At 44.0% G+C, this 19,232-nt stretch overlaps 1 protein-coding gene across 3 annotated transcripts in view; it reads right to left on the bottom strand.

Moving 5' to 3' along the window:
• Positions 1-19,232, bottom strand: part of USP34 (ubiquitin specific peptidase 34) — a 143,069-nt gene that overhangs the window by 32,776 nt on the left and 91,061 nt on the right. For all 3 annotated transcript variants that reach the window (XM_063123786.1, XM_063123787.1, XM_063123788.1), the window contains exons 42-58: positions 18,551-18,734; positions 16,389-16,552; positions 15,165-15,230; positions 13,118-13,264; positions 12,978-13,034; positions 11,670-11,747; positions 10,818-10,912; positions 10,436-10,608; positions 9,285-9,438; positions 8,399-8,477; positions 5,710-5,763; positions 5,515-5,610; positions 2,129-2,193; positions 1,958-2,033; positions 1,816-1,863; positions 1,099-1,164; positions 795-875 (exon numbers count right to left, since the gene is read on the bottom strand). In XM_063123786.1, the coding sequence (XP_062979856.1) occupies positions 795-875; positions 1,099-1,164; positions 1,816-1,863; positions 1,958-2,033; positions 2,129-2,193; positions 5,515-5,610; positions 5,710-5,763; positions 8,399-8,477; positions 9,285-9,438; positions 10,436-10,608; positions 10,818-10,912; positions 11,670-11,747; positions 12,978-13,034; positions 13,118-13,264; positions 15,165-15,230; positions 16,389-16,552; positions 18,551-18,734 (1,683 nt within the window). The remainder of the gene's footprint in view (positions 1-794; positions 876-1,098; positions 1,165-1,815; positions 1,864-1,957; positions 2,034-2,128; positions 2,194-5,514; positions 5,611-5,709; positions 5,764-8,398; positions 8,478-9,284; positions 9,439-10,435; positions 10,609-10,817; positions 10,913-11,669; positions 11,748-12,977; positions 13,035-13,117; positions 13,265-15,164; positions 15,231-16,388; positions 16,553-18,550; positions 18,735-19,232) is intronic.

Genomic DNA, 19,232 nt, shown 5'->3' with positions numbered 1-19,232 from the left:
ATTCTATGCGGGTGTAGAGAGAAAAAGTTCTATAAATCCCAGCATTCCTGAACCAGCATGGGCGGTTGGTGAATACTGGGGATTTGAGGAGGTTGTTTTTTAAATATATATAGTGCTCTAACAGTAGTAAATCTCCCCTCCTTCATCCAGTGTCAAATCACGTTTCTCTGCTCTGCTGGATTCCACAGCTGGCCAGTTTTCAAGAGCTGTGGCCACTGCCTTTCTGTCGCCTGGTCTCATCTATCCACTGCTAACAATCAGCATCTGCTGTGACAGAAGATTATCTCCACCATGCTCTGAGGTAACACCCATATTCAGCCTGGCTGTGTAGTGTCACGTGACGGCCTCAGTTGTACTGCATCCACGCCCCTCCTTTGCCTAAATGTCCCATCCTAACAGTTACTTTCAACCTCACGTACAATGCCCATGCAAGTATATTACATTATAATGCGGTTTCGTCGTATTGTTTTAATTTTGATTGTATACTTCTTTGGGAGGGCTTGCCTCAAGAGACCGAGGGCACTGCAATCTACCATGTTCTGAGTTCGAAAGCTAAATTGCCCTCCATGAATTTAACATCCTCCCTGTGGACAGAGAGGAGAGCGCCCAAGAGTTTTGCACCATTGGGAGCCAACAAACAGGGGGTTGGACTCGATGGCCTTATGGGCCCCTTCCAACTCTACTATTCTACTATTCTATTAAGTAGAAGGAAACATTGGCAACACAGAGAAATATTAACTCCCAAAGAACCACAACAAAACCACATTGAAGGTGCTGCGGTTCATTTCTTTTACCTGTCTCACAATCTGGTTGGGGCATTTTATTAGAATCTGCATCGGCCACCAGTCATCATCAGCCATACGATCCAGAAACCACTGCAAAAATAAATAAATCATGCTTTATGCTTTCGTCTGCATTCTTTATTCACGGGGAACAGTCTTCGCTACCCTGATATCCTTTAATAAATTACTGTATTTTATTATCAGTAATCTGGGCTTCTACACATGTCCCGCAATGTTCCAGCGCTTCCCGTGCAAGGCTGTTTAAAATGTCAACACAAGAAAATGTTTATTCTGCATATGAACATTTCTAACTTACCTCGCAAGCGGCTTGACTGTTGTTAAACTGCTTAGTTAACAGTTCGATCCACTGAAGCATTGTGGGCTAAAGAGAGTAGAAAATTCCAACTGAAGCATAAAACTGCTACTGTCCACCTACATAAACTAATATTATTATCTCAGTTTTAAAATCCCAGATATGATGCAATAATAATCTAATAAAGAAAGGTATCTTTCCACCGCCTCCCAAAAAGGGTTAGCGATTCAGTTTTTGCTTAAACTAAAGTTTGTTTCACATGCTGGAATCATCTGCAGCTATTTCGCTTAAAGACACCACTGAGTAGTACACCAAAGGCATGTCTACACCAGCCCTATATCCCAGGATCGTCCCTGTGCATCTAAATGCCACACAGGGGATCCTGGGAGCAGGCAGGGACAATCCCTCCATTTTCCTGGGATAACCTTTAGGTGTAGAAAGGGCCCAAGTTTACCTATAGAACAATGAACTCTGAATTTATATATGAATTCAGCTGACAGAAGTTTGAAATAAAGATAACCCTCCCCTGGTGTAGGGGAAGTGCATATAAAAACAACCTTTGCTCATGAAAGTTCTGCAAAAAGACACACATCTGAAGACTGAAGCAGTCGACAATCTGAGGTGAACTAACGTGTTTGGTTTTCCTTTCCTTAAAACGAATTGCCATATGCAATTTTATGAAGGTGCCCAAGCGTTACATTCAGATGGAGAGCAACATACCTTTTCTTTTGAATGGATAAACGTTTCCAGGACAAAAGAGGTGCTTAACTGTAAGACAATAATTGACAGTCACAGAGGAACCCGAACAAACATTGGAAGAAGTGTGTTGTTGTTTTTTAAATGTGGTGTCAAGGAATTCTACCTTGGCTGTCATCAGAGAAACCGCTTTTGGATCTGGTAGCGTGCTGGGAATGCTGCTACACAACTGCCACATGAACCTAGGGCCAGATATATATCGTCACTTAAAACGGATTTTGAAATCTGGATTGTGCTTTCTTAAAAATCTCAACAATAAGGCTTAAGTAAAACTTACCCGAAATATGTATGCTCAAAAATATTCTTGTCCTGAAGGAACTGCATGTTATCGTGCCATATCCACTGAAGAGGTAAAATGAAAAATTAGAGGCAACGCTGTATACACTTTCAGAGGCGTATGTACAATTTCAGAAATAGAAGTACAGCCACTGCCTTACATAGGAAACCTCTCTAATCTCTCAGTTTAAACTCAATACAGTGGTTCATAGTTGGTTGAGGCGTGAATTGTTGGGCGATTTCATTGACAGTTAAGATCCAGGTTCAAATCCTTGCTTAACAACGAAGCTTATTGGGTGACCTTAATGATGATTTGATTTATTACATTTATATACCGCCCCATAGCCATCGGGGTAACATCAGGGCCTGCTCCTGCTGGACTCTTCCCCCCCCCCACAGGGCAAACTGCCATCTTTGCCCTGTGGGGAAGAAGAAGGACCGAGGGGACAGGAGCAGGCAGAAGTAACATCGGGGCCTGCTCCTGCTGGACTCTTCCCCCCCCCCACAGGGCAAACTGCCATCTTGGCCCTGTGGGGAAGAAGAAGGACCGAGGGGACAGGAGCAGGCAGAAGTAACATCGGGGCCTGCTCCTGCTGGACTCTTCCCCCCCCCCCACAGGGCAAACTGCCATCTTGGCCCTGTGGGGAAGAAGAAGGACCGAGGGGACAGGAGCAGGCAGAAGTAACATCGGGGCCTGCTCCTGCTGGACTCTCTCTCTCTCTCTCTCTTTCTTTCTCTCTCCTCCCTCCTTGACTCCTTTTCCTTGTGTGTCATGTCTTTATTAGATTGTAAGCCTGAGGGCAGGGACTGTCTTTTTGCCTAAGTGTAAGCCGCTCTGAGAGCCTTTTTTGGCTGAGGAGCGGGGTATAAGTATGATAAATAAATATAAATAAATAAATAAATAAATAGCCGAAGCTCTCTGGGCGGTTTGCAAAAGTTAAAAACATAGAACATTAAAAAGTATACAAAATTTTAAACCATCAAAAACATAAACAGTATAAAAACAACGGTATCCATTTAAAAACAACAGTTCTGGGGTCTGTTAAAAAAAAACCCACACCAAACAAACTTAGCGTTTTAAATGGTGTTAAATGCCTGGGGAAAAAGAAAAGTCTTGACCTGGCGCCGAAAAGATAACAATATTGGCACCAAGCAAGCCTCATCGGGGAGAACATTCCATAATTGGGGGGCCATCACTGAAAAGGCCCTCTCCCTTGTTTCCAACCTCCAAGCTTCCCTTGGAGAAGGCACGCGGAGGACCTTAGATGTTGAGCGCAGTGTACGGGTAGGTTCATGTCGGGAGAGGCGTTTATCAGGTATTGTGGTCCCAAGCCACAATTCCTAACCTTAGGCTAGGAATTCTTATTTTACCCCACCCCACAGGGCCACAACATTTCAAATATATGAAGCTGCCATATACTGGGGTTGTTTGCATGCAGCCAACATTTGGAATATGCAACCCCTGCTCAGGTGCTTGTTGTTAAACAACCCTTGCGTAACCCATGCTCTGCAGGGTCTCACGATGAGGGCCACGGCTGTCAAGGAAATGAGTATGTGGGCTGTTTTATCTGTGTCCACCCTGTATTGAAATAGTTACTTTGGGCCTCTTCTATTACAAATTAAAGCTTCTGTAGCAGTTAATCAAAGCTTCTGCACTAACTGAAATATGTTAAGTAACGCACCCACTTCTGTTGAAATATTAGTCACCAGAGTGTGAGCCTCCCAGCGAGGACAGGAAGGGTGTGGTGACCTTAGCAAGCTAACCACACATGAACAGATGGTCAGGTTTCTCAATAATCAGTGAGGGGTTGTTTTTCTGTCCTCGGAAACATTGCACTCTGCACATGAGGAAAATTCTTGCCTATCATTGGTTGAGAAGCTTACCTGTTACTGTTTTATGATTGGTGTATTGTATAGGGAAGTTCTGCCTTGTTTCTAAGTGTGTTACCCTATAAGTATGTTAGTCTTTCCAGGAAATAGTGGGCGGTTCCTTGGATCCCCTGCCACCTTGCAGCGCTGCTTGTAATAAACTTTTCTAAAGCGAGAGAATTTGTGCCTTGGAGACTTTGACCGCCACTCAGCGATCCCAAAAGAGGTGGTCCGCATTTCCAGGGTTCCTCCACAATGGCCCATCAACCCATGATGAGCTGCAGCATGTCATACGAACCCGGACACCAAGTCAGCCCACCAATAAATCTAGTGCAGCATTCTCCACGCTGACCAGCAGCACTTCTCCAGTGTCACAGACAGAGGTTTCCTTCAGACCTGCCCTCAAAGAGTCCTTAACCAGAGATGCCAAAGACTGGAAAGGTGAGGTTCTTCTGCATTTGCAACAAGATTTTCCCTCCCCCTGCAGCTTTTTGTGCCCTTGAAACAAATCTATTCCAGAAGGTCCCCCAAACCATCCAGAGCAGATGGGGGGAAGAGGTTATGGGGAGCTACAATGGGGAGGGGAAGCTGTTCCACTGATGGATGCCATTCTGTAGGAAGGCAGGCAGGCATGATTGCATATGGGAAAATGTGAAACTTCCCATTTTGTGTCCTACCACTCAGTTATGGTCCCTTCCCGACTTTTTATCTACAGCAAAAGTTCTCAACAACCTGGCAATCAGAACACTTTTTGACATACATTCTAACCTTTTTCTTGAGGGTGGGAGGAATGTATGTATTTCAGAAATGTCACTTCCATTGTCTTACACCCAGCCTTTATCCTTCACTAATAATTTTAGGAAATACATATTTCATTCACCAATTTAAGGACCTTTAATCTTTAGGAATCTACTGAGCAGAATTTTCATCTGTTTCCAATTAAAATAACAAAACACCTCCGATTCTTAATACAATGATAACTTGCTACCGTTGTCCCAAACTCACACACCCCTGGTCAATCTGAGCCATAGCAGCCAACAATGTACTGCAGCCCACCAATTTAACAGTCAACTTAAGAGTCTTCCGGAAATTAAGGAAGCCATAAAGACTGATCTCTTCCGGCAGGCCTACCCAGTTGAATTTTAAGATGCCTTTTAATAATGTGCTGCTTTTAATAATGTATTAGTTTTATATGTTTTAATCAATTATATGTATTTTATGGAGTTTGCATTTCTGTTATACCCTGCCTTGATCCAGAGGGAGAGGCGGGTAACTAATAATAATAATAATAATAATAATAATAATAATAATAATAATAATTTGATAACATCCCATTTTATAGCTCCATGTAGGAAGCAAAAAAAGGCAGTTTATCAAGCACAACCGGTAAATGGCTGGCACACTGCAAACAGCAAGGCAGCTAAATGTTTAAGAGGTCTCAATTTGCTTTGAGACATCTATTATACACTGAACAAGAACCTCTGTAAACTTGTGGTGTTGTTTAAAGCACAGCCATACCTCTAGCAACTCAGATGAAACATCAAATTTGTAGTCTCTGCCATTTTCCTCTTCTGGCTCCATCCGTTTGTAAAAGAGCATGTACGCACTATGAGTCTGAGGGAAACAAAACAGAATGCCAACACGCCAACATTATTCCAAAACAGAAAGAGGGAGAAAAATTGTGTTTCTAAATCGGAGGATAAAACGGAGTACCTTTTCAAAGGAGAAATCCATAAATTTATCAGTGACAGAATCGTAGGTTTTTGTCTGGCAAAAAGAAAAGAAAAAGATTAAAATTGACTTCTTTTTTTTTAATATCATTGCTACATTTGCTTAGCCGTGCAAGAGCCAACCCTATTTTATGCCCACACATTAGCACAGATCACTGATATGGTAATTCCGTTTATCACTGATATGGTAATTCCCCTCAAGCAGAAGTTGAGCGGGCAGGATTGCAGTTTGAGATTGATAAACAAATGGTCAAAGAACACCTAATTTCCTTGAATGAGTTCAAATCTCCAGGGCCCAATGAACTGCATCCCAGAGTAATGAAGGAGCTAGCGGAAGAACTCTCAGAACCTTTGTCTATTATCTTTGCAAAATCATGGAAGACGGGTGAGGTGCCGGACGACTGGAGGAGGGCTAACGTTGTCCCTATCTTCAAAAAGGGCAAAAAGGAGGAACCTGGGAACTACAGACCAGTCAGTCTGACATCCATCCCTGGGAAAATTCTGGAGTAGATTATAAAGAAGTCAATCTGTAAACACCTTGAAATCAATGCGGTGATCACTAGAAGCCAACATGGATTTGTCAGGAACAAGTCCTGTCAGACTAATTTGATCTCATTTTTTGATCGGGTAACCTCCCTTGTGGACTGTGGGAATGCTGTGGACATCATATATCTTGCCTTCAGCAAAGCTTTTGACAAAGTGCCCCATGATATTCTGATTAACAAACTAGCTAAAAGTGGGCTAGATGGAACAACTATTAGGTGGATTCACAGTTGGCTACAGAATCGGAGTCAAAGAGTACTTATCAATGGAACCTTCTCAAACTGGGGAGAGGCAATGAGTGGGGTACTGCAGGGCTCAATGTTGAAGGCCCAGTGCTCTTCAACATGTTTATTAATGATTTGGACGAGGAGGTTCAGGGAACGCTTATCAAATTTGCAGTTGACACAAAATTGGGTGGGATAGCTAATACCCTGGAAGACAGAAACAAACTTCAAAGTGATCTTGACAGGCTGGAGTGCTGGGCTGAAAACAACAGAATGAAATTTAATAGGGATAAATGTCAAGTTCTACATTTAGGAAATAGAAACCAAAGGCACAGTTACAAGATGGGGGATACTTGGCTCAGCAATACTACAAACGAGAAGGATCTTGGAATTGTTGTAGATCGCAAGCTGAATATGAGCCAACAGTGCGATATAGCTGCAAGAAAAGCAAATGCTATTTTGGGCTGCATTAATAGAAGTATAGCTTCCAAATCACGTGAGGTACTGGTTCCTCTCTATTCAGCCCTGGTTAGGCCTCATCTAGAGTATTGCATCCAGTTCTGGGCTCCACAATTCAAGAAGGATGCAGACAAGCTGGAGCATGTTCAGAGGAGGGCAACCAGGATGATCAGGGGTCTGGAAACAAAACCCTATGACGAGAGACTGAAAGAACTGGGCATGTTTAGCCTGGAGAAGAGAAGATTGAGGGGAGACATGATAGCACTCTTCAAATACTTAAAAGGTTGTCACACAGAGGAGGGCCAGGATCTCTTCTTGATCCTCCCAGAGTGCAGGACACGGAATAACGGGCTCAAGTTAAAGGAAGCCAGATTCCAGCTGGACATCAGGAAAAACTTCCTGACTGTTAGAGCAGTACGACAATGGAATCAGTTACCTAGGAAGGTTGTGGTCTCTCCCACACTAGAGGCCTTCAAGAGGCAGCTGGACAAGCATCTGTCAGGGATGCTTTAGGGTGGATTCCTGCATTGAGTAAGGGGGTTGGACTCGATGGCCTTGTAGGTCCTTCCAACTCTGCTATTCTATGATTCTATGATTCTAATTCAGTGCTATTATATTTGGGAAGAAAAAGGAGTTCTAACCCTGCATGTATAATTTGTTGCAACAGTAAGGTATGGCAATAAGCTAGCCACCTGCATTAAAATAAAAATACGTGAAATAATGAACTGAGTAGCATAGCTGCAACTACTTAACTGAGTATAAAAAGTCAAGGCAAAAAGTTTGTGAGCTTAGGCTAGGATGGATATCTTATGTGCAGTCTGGAATCTCCGTTTTTGTTGTCTTTGAGAAAGGAGGAAGGGATTGCGGGAATCACGTCATCATCATAAAAAAGTATTTCTTACCCGCCTCTCCGTTTGGATCGAGGCGGGGAACAACAATAAGTATAAATACATAAAATTGATTAAAAACATAGTACACATTATTAAAACATCCTAAAAACATCCTAAAATTCCACTGGGTAGGCCTGCCGGAAGAGATCAGTCTTAATAGCTTTCTTAAATGCTAAAAGATTTCTAAGTTGATGAATCTTCCCCCGCAGACCATTCCACAGTCTGGGAGCAGCCAAAGAGAAGGTCCTCTGGGTAATACTTGTCAGTCTAATTTTGGCAGATTCTTCCCCAGAGGACCTGAGTGTGTGGGGCGGACTGTATATTGTTTGAGAGGCTGGCGAGACTGACATTCACATTGTTTCACATTTACAAACTTGTTCCATCTCTTTGCATTTCCTACTCCTTACTCAGATGGATACGAGCTGTGCAGACCAGCACAGTATGTTTGAAGGGTGACAGAATACAAATATATACATCAGAAAAAGAAGTATTAACGGAGACCGGGACAAAGTGGATTGCTTTTAACATTGTAAAAAAGGTACAGACTACAACTCACTGTCATTTCTCCACCAAAACATTCAGAAGCCAACTGAGCAGAATCAAATGGTTTTACTTCAGCATCATTGAAAAGATACCTAGAAAACACAAAACATTACTCAGGCACTGGGCTGGTTACTCCAGTAGAGGGTAAGACGGGTGGTATCCATCTATGCTCGAGTGCTAATCACGCTGCAGAAATGTAAACCAACATTTGTGCTGCCTTTTCCCACTGCCCGAGTTAAGTGCTTGTTATTGGAGAAGCGTTGGTTTATACTACAGCAACACACAGTAAGCCTGTGTGCACCAGTTGCTGGGGAACATGGGTGTGTGGGTGCTGTTGCACCACGTCCTGCTTGTTCATCCCTGGCCCATGGGCTTGTTGGCCACTGTGTGAACAGAGTGCTGGACTAGATGGACCCTTGGTCTGATCCAGCATGACAGTTCTTACGTTCTTATCATTAGGGACACAGTTGGATACTAGCCTATGGGTGTTACACAGCAGAGTCTTTGACCTTATTGTGAGATTACAAGGAAAATAACAACATGAGCAAACCAAGTAAATACTCCCCTACTAAATAAGAGGACACGCTTTAGTCCAACACTATAAAATCTGGGATAGATGCCTGACACATTAATTAAAGCTGGTAACTAAATTCGAAAACCTGTAATAGGTTTATTCAAGCAACAGAAATAAAAAACCATTCAAAACAGGCTATGGCTCATTTCAAAAGTAACACCAAATCAACGTTTGTCAATCAGATGTGCTCCTGTTTCCCCTTTCACATATAGGTTTCCTCTGGCACTTTTGCTGACAATCATTTTCAAGGACATCTGAGCTGGCAAACTATGGTTAATGCCTAGCCTCCAAACCATGATTTGAAAATTAAACATTTACTACTCACCACTTGTTGTTTTTGTAAGCGTGAGGGTTAACAATGTCTCGGATAAAACTGTAGTAGTGGCCCCCATCTGCTGTTCCTGTATGGACGGTTACACCGATCAAATCGTACTCATAACTCCTGGTCTCCTTTGAACTGTCGCCATCATCCTTGAAACCTTAAATTATTTATTACAACATTTAGCAACTCGCCCTTTCAATTCTTAGAACAGCTCTAGTGCTAATCTACAGTGTATTTAGGGGGGTGGGGCGGAAGGAGGGCAAATACACTGCGAGCAGGTCATATTCCTCAGGCACCAACCAGCCCAATTCAGGCCCAGGTGGACTCCTTGGCCTAGAGTACTTGGGGTCAGCTTCGGCTGATCTGCCAGCTATGGCCTTTCCTGGACAGGGATAACCTAGCCATAATAATTAATGCACTGGTAACTTCCTGATTAGGCTACTGCAATGCACTCTACTTGGGGCTGCCCTTGAAGATGACTTGGAAGTTGCAGCTAGTGCAAAATGCAGCAGCTAGATTGCTGACTGGAACATCCCATAGAGACCATATAACACCAGTCTTAAAGGAACTGCACTGGCTGCCAATACATTTCCGGTTTGAATTCAAGGTGTTAGTAATCATGTTTAATGCCCTAAATGGCTTGGGACCTCGATACTTGAAGGAGCACCTCTCCCTATATCTGCTTGCCCATAACCTGAGATCTGTGAGAGGAGCCTTTCTCCATGCCTCACCGACACGAAATATACGCTATGGTGGGGCATGGGAGAGGGCTTTCTTTGTTGTGGCACCCTGGCTGTGGAATGCCCTCCCCCTGGAGGCCCAACTGGCACCGACACTAGCTTCATTTTGGTGCCAGGTTAAGACATGGCTTTTTAACAAAGCCTTTGATGGCTAAATCCACCAGCTTGCACAGTGTCTTGTTTTAATTGGATTTTACTGTTCTAAAATTTCATATTGGTTTTAACTTATTAATGGTTTAATGCTTGTGAAGCCCCATGGAGTGTGTGCGTGTGTGTTTGACAGGAACACTTGAAGGGCCCGGCTGATTTTCGGGGCAAGAGCTATGGTGCTTACCCAACCCTATAGCAAAGATTTCTCAAAACTGGAACAGTTTGGCTAGCAGAAAACACTGGAGAGAAACTAAATTCAAATACCTTCTTTCCTGTCATTCTTTCCCATAAGAAAATCTTCATTGTAAGGTGTCATGTCCAGGCGTAAGGGAAATGAGAAGTGCGTGTTGACCTTTTCCTTCATCATAGTGACCATGTTAAAAGTGTATCTCATTGTATTGAAGCTTAAGATGCGAGGCAATTTCTTAAAGCACGCCCTAGAGACAAACAATTAAATAATTCCTTTGGAATGCCTTCTAGTTTTTTGTGTTTTTGTTTTTTTTAAAAAAAGGGAAACTATCATTAATTTATAGTACAAGACGTTCTGTTCCTGGCTCTATGTCTCCTTAAGCTGCTAACGTTTAGCAAAACGACACACACACACACACACAAAACCCCCTCCACAGCTGTATTCCCTCAATGATACCTTTTTTCAGCCCGTACTTTCTTCCCACAGTGAGAACACGTATACATGTTGTCTCCTTCCAGGGTATCTTTAATAGTAACTTCATCAAGGGATTCCTATATACAATACATGAGAAAGAAAGCATTGTTTAAACATTTATTAGATATGACAATAATGATTTTCGTCTCAATTCAATACAAGAAACACAAACGTTCTTAGCTTAACACTATTCAATTATTAAGTTTGAGGAGCAACATGTGCCGTGGAAGTGAGCACGCTGTAGCAACTAGCAACTCCTCCCTTCACACTAATATATCTATTTGTATATGTGCAATTGTGTCTGCCAAACCAAGGCTGAACGTATCTCATGCAAGAAACCATAAAAACCGGGCACATATTCAAGCTGACAGTGGCTGCATGCCCTATCTGTCAGCAATGGTGGCAACAGGGAGTGGATAATAATAAGAAACTATTATTTGACCCAGAATTATCGAGTGCAAATCCCTCAGCACCTAAATGCAGAGTGCTGCATTTCAGGAGAGGAATGGAAGCTCTTGCAAGAGTTGCATTGAAGGCACTAATTTTTAGTTGGCATGACTGATTGATTTTAAACATTTTATTATTATTATAGGGAGGAGCCATGGTTTAGCGATAGAGCACCTGCTTTGCATGCAAAAGTCCCAGATTCAATCCCTGGTATCTCCAGGAAATTGATTGAGTGCTACAAAGGCGCCACCCAGCCCGAGGTCCTCAAGGCCACTCAAAAGCAGACATTCTGGGCTAGATGGGCCAATGATCAGGCTTAGTATAAGGCTGCTTCATCTGTTCGCTCAACAGAGCCCTGAAATGGTGGTTGGCATAGGTACTACTTACATAAATATTCTTCATGTCTGCTACCTGGCACCTCACTGTGTAGAACTCTTCAGCAGTCTGGCTCACGTGTTCACAGTCCTAAATGAGAGCGGCCAAAACCAAAAAGCAGCAAGAGTCAACGGAATTTGAGATCTGTTTGGTGGAGCTTGAGATTTGAGACCTGTTGGAGAAGCCCTCCTCTGCGTCCTCCCAACGTGGCACATTTATTTATTTATTAATTAATTACATTTCTATACCGCCCAATAGCCGGAGCTCTCTGGGCGGTTCACAAAAATTAAAAACATTCGAAGTATAAAACAACAGTATAAAACCATACTATAAAACACAATATAAAAGCTCAACCAGATAAAAACAGCAGCAATGCAAAATTACAAATTTAAAACACCAAGATAAAATATTTATAGACTGTTGAAATGCTGGGAGAATAAAAAGGTCTTCACCTGGCGTCTAAAAGCATATAATGTAGGTGCCAAGCGAACCTCCTTAGGGAGCTCATTCCACAGCCGGGGTGCCACAGCAGAGAAGGCCCTGCTCCTGTTGTGGCACCCCGGTTATGGAATGCCCTCCCCTTGGATGCACGACTGGTGCTGACGCTGGCTTCATTTCGGCACCAAGTTAGAACATGTCATTTTATCAAAGCTTTTGAGGGCTAAATTTGTCAGCTCCACAGTTTTGTTTTATGGCTTTTAAATTTCTAATGGTTTAAAGCTTGTTAATGGTTTAATACATTTTTAGCGGTTTACATTATTTTTTGTTTTATACAGTTTGAATTGATTTTTTTTCTGTATGCCGCCCTGAGATCCCAATATAAAGGGCAGGATACAAATGTTTTAATGGGCATGGTTAGCCTGGAGACAAGAAGATTGAGGGGAGACATGATTGCACTCTTCAAATACTTGAAAGGTTGTCACACAGAGGAGGGCCAGGATCTCTTCTCGATCCTCCCAGAGTGCAGGACACGGAATAATGGACTCAAGTTAAAGGAAGCTAGATTCCAGCTGGACATCAGGAAAAACTTCCTGACTGTTAGAGCAGTACGACAATGGAACCAGTTACCTAGGGAGGTTGTGGGCTCTCCCACACTAGAGGCCTTCAAGAGGCAGCTGGACAACCATCTGTCAGGGATGCTTTAGGGCGGATTCCTGCATTGAGCAGGGGGTTGGACTCGATGGCCTTGTAGGCCCCTTCCAACTCTGCTTTTCTATGATTCTACGATTAATAAATAAATAGGTACTCCCACTGCTTGCAGACAAACAGGCTAGCTTGGGGGTAGGGAGGATTGAGCAGGAAAAATAAGTATCAACTCACCAAAGAAACAACGTTGTTTGTGATAACACCTCCAAATAAGCTTTTCACCGTATTCTTCTGTGGATGAATGAATGTATTTCAGTCAATGTAAGAAAAAAAACATCAGGAGCCCATTTTTTGTATCTATACTGAAAGCTTACCAATTCTGGAGACATTTCTTCGATTTTTGTGATTAGATCCGTAAAAAATTCTGTCATGTCTTTCTGTTCGCCAGTATTTAGTGGCTGCTTATCCATGGTGTAGGTTTTGCAGAATGGCCTCGGATTGTACGCTTTGCATTCACTTTCCTTTGTTTGAAACACAGGCAGATGAATGAGCGGAATCAGGCAAAAGAAACAATTAATGTTTTAAAAGCAAAAATACACATAATCATTCCTGCAAATAAAAGGTGGATTTGAAGCTATCATTTGCTTCTGTGCTAAAGGATTCAAGATTATCACAAGTTAGTTCTGAGAGTAACTAGAACTAAGAGAACAGGGGTAATATGACATCTCCAGCTCTGGGATAATGTAGCTGATCTACATTAATGTACATTAATCTAGAAATAACAGCTGATCTAGGGGGCAGAAATTTTGGATATGGCTCAAACAAATCATCTGTAACACGTTCCATAGAGCTTTATTCGAGTTACCCTATTTTACCCCAAGCAGCCATCATTAGAGCTGAGGCCGAAGTTAGGGTTAAAATTTCTTACGTCTGAGATTGCGCTTTGATATTATTTCCAACCCTTTCGTGTGAAGGACAACGAGGCTCCTGACCAGGGCTGGCGCTGCCATAGAGGCAGCTCAGGCGGCAGCCTAGAGCGCCAAGCAAAAGAGGGAGCCAAACAGCGCGCCCGGAAGCCGCTTCTGGGTGTGCCGTTCTGAAGCAGCCGCCCCGCCCCCTAAACCCAGCGTCCTGGCTTCGAAGCCAGGAGCGGGCGTGGCGGTTGGGGGGTGGCTTCAGTACAGTGCACCCGTGGGCGCTGTTCTGAAGCCGCCGCCCTGCACCCTAACCCCAGCGTCCTGGCTTCGAAGCCAGGAGCGGGGTTTGGAGGGCGGCTTCAATATGGTGCACCCGCGGGCGCTGTTCTGAAGCCGCTGCCTCGCCCACTAACCCCAGCGTCCTGGCTTCGAAGCCAGGAGCGGGGTTTGGGGGGAAGCTTCTATACGGTGCACCCGCGGGCGCTGTTCTGAAGCCGCTGCCTCGCCCACTAACCCCAGCGTCCTGGCTTCGAAGCCAGGAGCGGGGGTTTGGGGCGGGGGGTGGCTTCAGTACGGTGCACCCGTGGGCGCTGTTCTGAAGCCGCCGCCCTGCACCCTAACCCCAGTGTCCTGGCTTCGAAGCCAGGAGCGGGGTTTGGAGGGCGGCTTCAATATGGTGCACCCACGGGCGCTGTTCTGAAGCCGCTGCCTCGCCCACTAACCCCAGCGTTCCGGCTTCGAAGCCAGGAGCGGGGGTTTGGGGCGGGGGACGGTTTCAGTATGGTGCGCCTGCCTAGGGTGCAAAATAGTCTGGCACTGGCCCTGCTCCTGACAGCCCTTTTTTGGAAATGTTGAAAACCGATAATCGGAACACCTGGCTCTTTAGCTGTGAACTGCTAATGTTAGCGTTGAACTTAACTCATATCCTTGGGGAATGGACACTGCGACTACAAGCCTGCTACCTCTCCTCATCCTGATTTTGCCCAACTGGCCTCTACTTAGTGCTGATACAGCAGCATCAATGGCTGTTTCAGCTCTGATGTGGGGTAGAAGAGGATCTCCCAGCATTGAAGAGAAGGGGCAACATGTCCCCTTGCGTGAATTTTCTATAGGTTGGGACTGTGGGCCAAGAGAACGCTCAGCCCAACATGGTTTCACATTCACTACTGCTGTTTTCTTACTACCTTCTTCTTTCTCTCCCTGGCCTGCATTCAAGGGACATCTCACCTGAACTAGACTGAACCAATAAAGCAGGCAGGCCACACATAGAACCCGCTACTGAGGCAGGAGAAGACAGGATTTAAGAGGAAATCCAGCCCCTGCCTGAATCGTTCTTCAAAGAACCTGCAAGGTAACGGATCGAGCGGAGAGCACTCCATTGCTTTGAATGACTGGAAGGTGATAAGTTAGGAGAACCTATGACGTCCTGCCAGGTCTAGCAATCCGTTAAGTTTTGCATACAGGGTAAGTTACTACAAGCACAAAAGAGCATTCCCAAACTTACCATTAAATGAGTAAACATCTTCTGAAGTTCTAAGAGGGTGGTCTTGTGCTTCATATCCTCCGAGTACTTTAAAAAAAAAAAATGAAAGGTGGGAAACGGAAGGAAGGGAAGGTTATTTGGTTTGTGGAAGTCTGCATGATGTATGTTAAATATAAAGTTGGGGTGAGCGAAGCAAGTATAGGATTACAGCATTTCGCAATGTATCTGGATAAAGACTGTTCCGAAAAAGTCAAACGTTAACATGTATGGAACAATAAACTGAATTAAATGAACTACTTATTTTGCTTATTTTAAGATGGGGACAAGGGTTGATGAACGGAACATTTTGTGCTAGTAGTAGAAAAGGCATTTTGGTTCTGCACTTGAACAAATGTTCCAGCATGACCCACACTTTCAGAAAACACACTGCCGCTTTCATTTTGGCCTCCAATCATTTTATCGATTGGTTTGTTTACAAAATTTGTATTACCGCTCCACCTCTGAAACAGATTACGGAGTGGTGAACATAAGAAGTAAAACAGTAAAAGACAGAAAGATTAAAACGCCATTAAAATTATACGTGGCTGTCAGTTGAGGAATGCTTCCTGGAATAGAGCTGTTTTCAGGAGGCACCGGGGAGCAACACGGTGTTGGTGCCTGCCTGACCTCAGGGAATTCCAAAGAAAGGGGGCCACTACACTGAAGGCTCTTCCCCTGGTAGACCCCAATCGGGCCATAGGTCTATGTGGAAGCACCAGGAGCATGGTTTGGTGACAATGAGGTCAGGTGCCATCGCTCCTGTGCTGCACTGGAAGGGGCAGGTTTTGAAAGAGGAAAATATTCCGTGAGCATATGAAGCTGCATTGTCTCATCTGCATTGTCTCATCTGAGGCACGCTGGGACCTCAGGCAGGCACAGATCGCTATCAGCCCCAGCACCCGAGATCCTTTTAAGCAGGGGAGGCATTGTGCACACAAAGCCTATGCTCCATTTTATCCTCACAACAACAACCCTGTGAGGTAGGTTGGGTTGAGAGTCTGTGACTGACTCAAAGTCACCAAGTGAGCTTCTATGGTTGAGTGGGGACTAGAACCCGGATCTCCCGACTCCCGGTCCAACACTTTAGCCACTACACCACACTGGCTCTACAGAGATTAAGCTTTATTTTTTTATGGCCTAATCTACGTACTCACTACAGTATTTGAACATTAAAACCTGCTCAAAATCACAACAGGAAGGCCGTACCTTTGCAGTAAAGATGGCTTGCCTGGCTTCTGGTATCATATACAGCTGTTGAATAGTTGATGCCAAGTAACAAGTCGCTCCAAGGTTGGTAAGTCCCACAAACCTGCATTCAGCTCTGACATCATCATGTGGCCAATAGTCCCACTTGTAAGGAGCATGGGAAGCTGGAGAACACGACGAAAAATGAAAGCTATTTCTTAATACTGAGTTGCAACTGGCCATTTGCTTGATTGTGTGCAATGTCTAAGAATCGTCAGCAGATGATTAGAGCAGTACGGCAATGGGACCAGTTACCTAGGCAGGTTGTGGGCTCTCCCACACTAGAGGCATTCAAGAGGCAGCTTGACAACCACCTGTCAGGGATGCTTTAGGGTGGATTCCTGCACTGAGCAGGGGGTTGGACTCGATGGCCTTGTAGGCCCCTTCCAACTCTGCTATTCTATGATTCTATGAGCTCCTATTCTTCCTACTCAGAAAGGACAAAAGAACACACACCCCATGCTGCGTTTCGGACTGTTTTCTGAAAGCTGCCCATGGAACTACCTCCCCACACCCCTACCCCCTTTCTTCCAGGAGGGAACAGCTCTTGCACACTGCCTCTGGAACCCAGCACCTCTTTAAAACAGGAAATGCAGAATAGGGCTCTTGCAGGCAGCGCGCAAGGGCTGTGCCCTCATTGCTTCCTGGAAAGAAAGGGGAAAGGATAGTTGTACAGCTCACTTGAAAAGGAGCTCTCCTGAAAAGGAGCAAACAACTCTGGTTGAAGGGTAGCAAACAGTAGCCCTGTGTTCCTTTTCAGAGTGCAGCACCCATAAGAACATGTATGCAACTTTCAGTGCAAGCTACTATAAAAGCGAAATGGATCAACCTGCTGGAAGAGAAAACCCAACTTTATATTTCGGCAACTACGTGTCAGTTCCATTTACTGACTCAAAATAAACTTATTTCTTAGGATGAATCAGCACCATTCTGGTATGTAAAAATCTCCATCAATATATTTGTGTTGAATAGGTACTGCAACTGAAGTTAGAATAAGGGAATCAGCAAGCAATGCAAATATAGTTGCAAAATATGGCTAGAAAATATCAGCAGTGGAGTCCTTTCACAATGGGTAATGGAAAAGAGCAAGGTAAATAATCTTATTTATTTTTCATATTTCTATACCGCGCAACAGCTGAAGCTCTCCGAGCGGTTCACAAAACAAGACTTCAAAACATAAAATAAAACAGCATACTAAAACATGGTGCATGTTTTTAGGGTGGATTCCTGCATTGAGCAGGAGGTTGGACTCGATGGCCTTATAGGCCCCTTCCAACTCTACTATTCAATGATTCTATGATATAAAACCATTAAAAAGTTTAAAGCAGAGTAAAATTAGAGTTAAAAATGAAGCAAAAGCCAGCAGCAGTGCAAGGGCCTTAAAACACAGTAACACAGCCTTTCTCAACCTGGGGCGCTCCAGATGTGTTGGACTACAGCTCCCAGAATGCCCCAGCCAGCTATTCTGGGAGATGCAGTCCAACACATCTGGAGCGCCCCAGGTTGACAAAGGCTGCACTAAGACATTTTAAAAACAAACAAACAATTAAAGACTACAAAGTCTGGAAAAATAAAAAGGTCTTCAGATGTGCCTCTCTGGGGAGAGCATTCCATCTGTCAAGTATACTGTAGGGTGGATTCCTGCACTGAGCAGTGGGTTGGACTTGATGGCCTTGTAGGCCCCTTCCAACTCTGCTATTCTATGATTCTATGAAATGGGGTGCCACCACAGAAAAGGCCCTCGCATTAGCAGCCACCCACCTCTCCTCATTTGGGGACGGGGGGAACCTGGAGATGGGTCTCTGAACATAACCGTAAGGTCCAGAAAGGTATACAAGACAGTCCTTTTCAGATAACCCGGCCCAAAACCGCTTAGGACTTTAAAAGTTAAAAACAGCAATTTGAATTGAGCTGAGAGCGGATGTTACTCTCTGCTGAAGCACAATATTAATTGTTACTTGTTAAGAAGCTTCAAGGTTGCACAGGCTCATGTAAGGGTTTAGCAAGAGAGTATTGCAACTTTTTATTAATAAACTTCCAAAAAATCTAAGAAAAAAGTAAAGAAAAAACGAAAACCATATACGTACTCGCAAAAGGCTGAAAAGTGAACAAAATATTCTTACACTGCATATGTTGTGCCATAACCCAGTTGTGCAGAAGCCTGTAGTTCTCTACGGAACCCTTTACCATTTCGACCAACAAATCGTAAGCAGCAGCCCTCGAAGAATGAGACTTGCACTTCGGCTGTTGCCGGTCTTTTAGACTTGGCAGCAAGAACAGGAGATTAAAGATATCTCGCAGAAACTCCTATAAAACAACAAAAAGTGAAACAGTTTGATACCAACATCAGTACTGTGGGATGCTCTACAGAGAATGCCAACATTCCATAGAAACCCATGGACCTTAGGTGAATATTCTCCTTTAAATAAAACTAACTTTCTCTGGACTGCACCTACAATTCTGAAATTGACACACAGGACTGGTTTAGACATTTGGACCCCATGAGGAAACTATCTGTGGGGACCAGGCCCGAGCCTCTGGCCCACCACCCACCACCCAAGCAAAAGGCGTTACGCATGAGCCAAGTGATGCACGCACTATTCACCCAATATCCTCAAATTCTCCTTCCTCTTCAAAGGATGGAAATCCTGCTCATGTGCAACATCGTTTGCTTGGTGGGAAATGTGTTCCTGAGGCCTAGGACATACCTTCATAATGTAAGAGACTTTCTCACAAGATGAATGTCTGAAGCAGGGATAGCTGTAATTTGCTTCACTCTAGAAAGGTTTTCTTTTTTTAAAAAAT

The sequence above is a fragment of the Elgaria multicarinata genome, chromosome 4 (genome assembly GCF_023053635.1).
Source record: "Elgaria multicarinata webbii isolate HBS135686 ecotype San Diego chromosome 4, rElgMul1.1.pri, whole genome shotgun sequence".
Classification (NCBI taxonomy): Eukaryota; Metazoa; Chordata; class Lepidosauria; order Squamata; family Anguidae; genus Elgaria; species Elgaria multicarinata.
The sequence above is the reverse complement of the archived record's forward strand: the minus strand, read 5'-3'. Positions and strand labels throughout refer to the sequence as shown.